Source organism: Numenius arquata, chromosome 8 (assembly GCF_964106895.1).
Source record: "Numenius arquata chromosome 8, bNumArq3.hap1.1, whole genome shotgun sequence".
NCBI lineage: Eukaryota > Metazoa > Chordata > Aves > Charadriiformes > Scolopacidae > Numenius > Numenius arquata.
The window spans coordinates 25,012,576-25,019,193 of NC_133583.1; the positions used below are offsets into that span (position 1 = coordinate 25,012,576).

Below are 6,618 nucleotides of genomic sequence, written 5' to 3' on the forward strand. Positions count from 1 at the left end.
CAACGGCAAACAGAAACACGCATCTGAGAGAGAGAGGATAAGAGTCCAGCGCTTCAAATATAGTTCAGGTTGAACTGTTATAAACACCACCCTGACAAAAGCACGGGTTATTTGTGGCAGCTCAGAAACATCAGACTCACGTATGTTTCTGCCAGTCTGCTCATCTGAGGAATGCTGGAAGTGAGCCATCCACAGAACCATGAGGTTTAGACTGGAAGGGACCTTGGGACCTTCCTCCTTCATCCTTCTGCCCAAAGTATAAGTAAGTCTGAAACTTAGATCAAGCAGTCTGCAGACCTGGGCAAATTTGAAGATGGAGATGCCACAGCCTTTCCAGGCATCCTCTTCCTGGTGCTTAACCATTTTCACAAGGAAAAATCTTATGTCCAGCTGGCGTTTACCTCGCCACAACTTGTGACCCGTCACCTCTCCTTTTGTCCTAATTGAGAACACTCAGGAAATATGCACACAATGGCTCAGGAATTAAGTACCCATCAAGTCTTAAGACAAAACTGTTCAACAACACTTTGAATGGAACTACAGGAGAGTTGCTGCAGCCCTACCCTTCCCTCTCCCAGCTCAGCCCATCCCTTCACTGACTCGCCTTCAACCTGTGTCAGGGAGCAGAACCCTGAAAAGTAGCCCTCAATTAAAAAAAAAAAAAAAAAAAGCAGCAGCAATTTCTGACAGTGACGTCAATAGATTAAATCATCATCATTATTTTGATGTGGCCAGCTTTCAGCCAGTTATCTTCTCAAACCAGCTCACCAAGGGGCAGGTAGCAGGTTGTCAGCACAAGGGAAGGCAAAGAAACCAACGGCAAATGCGAGGGCAGAATCTCCCAGTCTTGATTTGTATCATCTTTACATGTTGTGGAACCACTCCCTGCGTGTTCAGCGCAGACAAGGAGGTGAAAAGAGGGCTGGAACTACAGACTGTAAATTAAATTCTCCTCTACTCTCTGAGGATAAGAACCGTACCCCAAACAAAGAGTGGCACAAAAACCCAATCTACTGACAGATCTGATTTGTTACGTGTTACCAAGCCTCCTTGTCAAGACAGTTTTTCAGTGGTAGCCTGGCAGCCTCCCCTCTCCCAGGAAAAAAACAAAACAACAAAAAAACAGTAAACAAACATGACCTCTGATCAATAAACACTAAAACCACCAGGATGAGAAATGACCACACTCAGCTAAAAGTAAGTCTCAATCATCTTTCTTTAACTAAAAGGATTGTGGTTATATCTCGTTGCATGAGCAGTGAAAGATCCAAAGCTAAGGAAAGCTGATAAATCTAAAAAGTTTCAGTGCACAAAATGGACTTTTTTTGCGTGCTGTTCTTGCTTTGAAATATCCACCGGTAAACTAAGCTCGATTTTACTGATGCCGAGGCAGAAAATTCTAGCGATGGTAAAGGGAGAGTTTCATAAATCAGAGTTTTCATTTGCTTCTTTAACAAAAGCACCTTTATGGAGCAGATGTATTAAATGGCAGGGGAGAAAGACAACACAAAAGAGGAAGCTTTTCTGCCGGCTACGGGCGCAGTGCCTTTGCCATCTAAAGCAACATGTGTCTCTGCCGCTGCAGTCGCTCCCTCTTCCCTCGTGCTGCCACCGGGGTTTGCAAAACTGAGCAGAGAAGCCTGAAAAATAGGGGAGGAGGCGAGGTTTGTGTGTTTTTACTGCTAGAACACAACGTGGTGGGAGGAACAAAGGAAGGAACGCTAGATTTAAATCACCTTAGCCCCGTGAGAGTAACACAAGGGAGAACTTAAAAAGATGGTACTGATACCTCAGTTGTCTGTATGGCTCGGGTTCCTCTGCCTTGGTGACATCACCAATCCAGAACTGGCACAATCTGATGCCAATTCAAGAACTCCCTCATGCCAGTGTATCATATACAAGGAACTTCTCCTGTCAGGCTGCAAAAGGTCATCATGTGAGCTTCAGGACTCTCACACCTCCAGTAAAAGCCACTGGGAAGCTTCTATCCCACTACTTCTTATCTGCATCCTTAGTTTCTGTTGTTTATTAGCGACTGTCAGCATCTAACCGGAGCGTAGAGTGCTAAGCTAACAATTTATTAGCACAGAAAAATGACAGCTTTGGGTTATTGAGGAAAAATCCATCAGAATTCCTCAAAGCACACTTCTGAAATTCGTTCCACCAACGTATTTTTTGAGTGAGTCTTGTTTTGAAACCCAACTGGTCACATTTTAAACCTAAATGTGAAAAGCTATCACAAACTCCAGCAGGAGAAGCACGGTGAATACCATCACGCGGTCCTTACCTCCCTACGCCATACAGCATAAAGAAAACAGGCTACAGAGCAGAGACTTTACACCTGAAGTATCCATTCTGGAAACAAGCCCAGAAAGATTCCTCTTACTTCCAGTTGAGTTTGTAGGGACGTGCTTTGCCACTTACACCACTTGAAAACTTCCTTTCATTCCCTCCAATCCCTTCTTTAGATTTCTGCACTTTTATTCCTTTCAACTGAAGCCACTACACCATGGTGTAATAAACACTGTAATAAACAAGCTTCCTAAGAGACGCCGTTGCTGCAGTTCACGATTGCAACACACTGAGCCTCCAATGGGCAGACTTCAAACTATTAAAGATGAGACACACAAGAGCACCTTCTGAAGGCAGCAGCTACAATCTAAACTCACAATTACAAACCCCCCAGCACTGCATTGTGTGAGAGAAAAACTGGAGCTCTCTCTAACAGCAAAAGAAAACCAAAGCACAGGAACAACGGAGACATCAGAGAAGTTCTCAAAGGCTCTCTGCTGCCCTGACTACAGATCATAGCTACCAACATCTCATGTTAGTGTTGTTCCATATCTTTGAAAGTATTCTTGGAAATTAATTATAATTACAGAATGCAGTAAAATCAACAAGGGACTATTAATACGGACAACTGATCTTGGGAAACAAGCAGCAAATTCCATTATCTCCCTGTAAGGCTGATCTAGAACGCAGTAAGGATTAAGCGCTGTTCAGTGACCTTTCACAATGTGATTTCTTTGTCTTGAAGTTCACTGTAAATTATTTTAATTTTAGCAGTTACATAAACTAATCTAGTGCAGGGTTTCAAAACAGACAAGCAGTTAATCGCCAAGTCAGTGAACTGAAAGAATAAAGATGGTCTTTTCACTGCATTTGTAAGGCATCCAGCCCAGCAACCACTTCTACACAGATAACCTAATAATTATTACAGGCCTAAATTCAGCACAATTGAAGATCCTTTGCAAGTCCCTTTACAAATAGGCCACTTCTCAATTCAACAATGACAGCAAAAAGTCTCGACAGTAAGAAATTATGACTTCAATTTGGTTTCCAGTAGCAATGTTTGCTGCCCTTTAGTAAGACCCCTAAACTGGCCAGAGTTCAAATGTTATTCTTGAAGGATTGGATTAATTAATTACACTCAATACAGTCTCCTGTGTGGCTTTCCCTTCCAGATAGTTATATATGCTATATTCATCCTTTAGCAATGAAAAATGCCAAACACATACACATAAAACAGGTTGATACCTTTATAATAATTAAAAATTAAATCTACAGTAAAGTAGAAACCCAGACCTTGTTAGAAATGTCCCTTTACTGCTCTCCCACATTTCCTGACATCCTGAATATGGCTTTAAAGGAACTCCACATACATCGTTGTTCAGTCACATTTTGGATCAAAATAATGCCCAATACCATGACCGCAAGACTGGATGAGATCCAAAACCCACTGAACCCAGTTCAGTTCACTGAGGTGGCGCCCAGTTAAGTATGGCTGCATCTAACACTACCAGCAGGATCTGCTGCTTCTGCAGTTCTTCCACTTGCTCCTGTTCCAAGTAGTGTAGACTGATAGGGCAAACACAGGCTCAACAACAGCCTACAGTACTAAATATTCCCACAAAAAACACTATTTGGTTGGAAAAAACCTTCTCATATTTAGCATTCTGGTTCCAGCGCAGGCTCCCAAGCTTCCACAGCTGTTACCTGTCACGATACCCTGTCATGCAATCTATCCTGAGATAATGACTCCAGTCCAAATTCAGGTCTTAGGCCAACGATGACAGAAGTAGCATAGATTCCAGCTTATATTCACAACCATCTCTTTTCCCTCTTGTTGAGCATCTTGCCCTCGATCATGCATACGGGTTTTCTAAAAAATGCTCTCAGTTCTCCTTCCAGTGCTCAAGTCCTGCTATGACCACTCTTCTACAGGCAAACATCTCTCTAACAGTCCAAAATTAAGTTCGGGATTCCTCTCTTCTATTTCACTCCACTTCCAAGGCATCATAATTCCTGAAATCTGAGTGACCAGACCTAGCTCACAAGAGAAGAAACTATTTTAATTCAAATTGCACCAGAGACCCAAAGTTTCCTAAATTTTTAAACGGCCCATATCAAACAACACATAAAGCAGCTGTGCAAGTGCTTCCCCTTCCAGCACGTTCTACCACGTTTACATCTATTAACCAAGAGAATATAACCTCCCCATGATGTACCTACACCCGACAGCCACGGGACCTCTAACCCTTCCCAAAAGGAGACCAGAGTACAGCAGAACTGCTAAATACACAGCACCAACCAGCAGATTCGAATAAGGCACTTACCCATCTCTACCTTTACTGACGATCTTCACTTCAAAGTAATAAATACCGCAGGCTGCAGGTATAGGGTGTGTAGCCCTGACTGAGGCAGCATCTTTGTGATTTTTACCATGACCTGGGAAAGAACAGAAATGTAAGTCCTGATGGGATCTGAACTCTCTCACATTTTGATCTTAAACACTACAGTGGGGCCTGTTTCTACATATATCCAGAAATTTAAAGCACACGCATCCTGCACTGCCACCGTGAACGATCCCTACACTAACAGCACTGTAGTTTTTCCTTTTGTTTTCACTGTGAAGTTACTGAGAAAGGCTCACAGTACTGCTTCTCCCCCTCCCCACATACATAGTTTGAAGACCAATGTACACAAACAGAAGACAAAAATGATTACACAAGAGGGGAATGACATCAGTGTTTACTAACCAGGCAGGAAAAGGAATGATCAGTTCTCCGCTGGGTGGGAAGGGAGAACAGCCTCCAATAGCGAGCAAGAAAAACAACACTGTGATTCCCCAAGTCCTAGAAGTCTGCGAGCATCTATTTTGTGTAATCTGGCGGAGCCGAAGCCCCAGCTGGGCGGCGTGTCTATGCCATCCGACCCCTTGGCCGGGTTTTTAGCAGGATGACAGAGTAAACAGACGATGTAGCTACAGAGACGCGCCCGGGCTGGTGACACTGCAAAGCGTTGCATAAGGCAGCACCGTCCGCCGGGGGAAGGGCCCTCGGCTCCAGACCCCCTCCGCTTCCCGAGCCAAGGAAAAACCCCGCGCCGGGCTGCAGCCCGGACACGGCACCCAGGAGGCGCAGCCCGCCCCGCGGCCGGAGCTCGGCGGCCTCCCTCTCCCCGCGCCGCCGCCCGGCCCAGCCGTCCCCTTCCCCCGGGGCTACCGGACCCGCCGCCACCCCAGCGGAGGCCCGGGCTGCCGGCCCACCCCGCCGCCCGGCTGGCCCCGCCGAGCAGCCGGGCCAAGGGCCGCCCCGCTCCAGACCGAGGCCGAAGCCGAACCCGGCGCCGCCGCCCCATCCCGGCACCTTTGTAGTGGACGCGCAGGTTGCCCTGCGAGAGGCCGATGTAGTTGTACTTGTCCTTGGGGCTCCAGGACCGCGGCAGCGGCGTCTCCTCCTGGTTGACGGCGGGGTAGAGGCGGCGGAGGCGCTGGCTCAGCTCCTGCTCCTCGGGCGAGCACAGCACCGCCGCGTCCCCCCCGTGCAAGCTCCCCGCGCCTGCCTCCGCCATCTTGGATTCGCTTTGTGTCACCGGGCGGGGAGCGAGGCCCGACTACGGCCGCCAGCCAATAGGCTACGAGCGTGGCCACAATGGGGCCGCGCTGCTCGACGGGAAGCGGAGTCCGCGCCGCGCCTCCCAGCCCGCCTCTAGCGCCGACCGGGACTACAAATCCCGAAAGAATATGTGCCCCAAGCCCCACCCCCTCCCTGCTCTGCGCTGCACGCTGGGAAACGTGTACCCCCCGCCGCCCGCCCTCTGGGAGCGCCACCCAGGGCAGGACTCTCCTTCCCAGCGTGCTCCGCGGCAGCGCGGCGTCCAGCAGCCGCCTCACGCCTGCCGGCCTCCGCCGCCCGCCTCCGCGCCGGGGCCGGTCCCGGGCCGCCCCGCCGAGGGGCCGGGTACCGCCGCTCCGGCGGCCTCGCCCTCGGACCGCCCGCTCCGCCAGAATTCGCCTCCCGCCGGGGCGGGGCCGGCCCGCGGCGGGGCTGGCGAGCAGCAGCAGGGCGTCAGGCGCTGCCGGGGCAGCTATGGCGGCACGCGAGGGGGTCCTGCCCGGGGGGGCGGGGGGGAAGCGTCTCCATGGCGACGGGTGTACACAGCGCGGGCCATGGCGGCGCACCGCCCTCCGCCCGGCGGGTAAGGGCCGGGCCGGGCCGGGCCGGAGGGAGGGCGGGCAGGGGATACCAGCGTCCGATATCGGGGGATACCGGCCGCCCCTCCCTCCCCCCAGGGCTGCAGTGCCTCCCCTGCCGCCCGCACGAGCTGGGAGGCCGC

General features: G+C 50.0%; 1 protein-coding gene across 1 annotated transcript in view; it reads right to left on the reverse strand.

The window, feature by feature from the left end:
* The window catches only part of RANBP10 (RAN binding protein 10), a 79,332-nt gene extending 73,466 nt beyond the window's left edge, over positions 1–5,866 (reverse strand). Inside the window, exons 1-2 of the mRNA XM_074151379.1 lie at positions 5,649–5,866; positions 4,617–4,728 (exon numbers count right to left, since the gene is read on the reverse strand). Coding sequence (XP_074007480.1) covers positions 4,617–4,728; positions 5,649–5,853 — 317 coding nt within the window. The 5' untranslated portion in view covers positions 5,854–5,866. The remainder of the gene's footprint in view (positions 1–4,616; positions 4,729–5,648) is intronic.
* Positions 5,867–6,618: the final 752 nt, after the last annotated feature.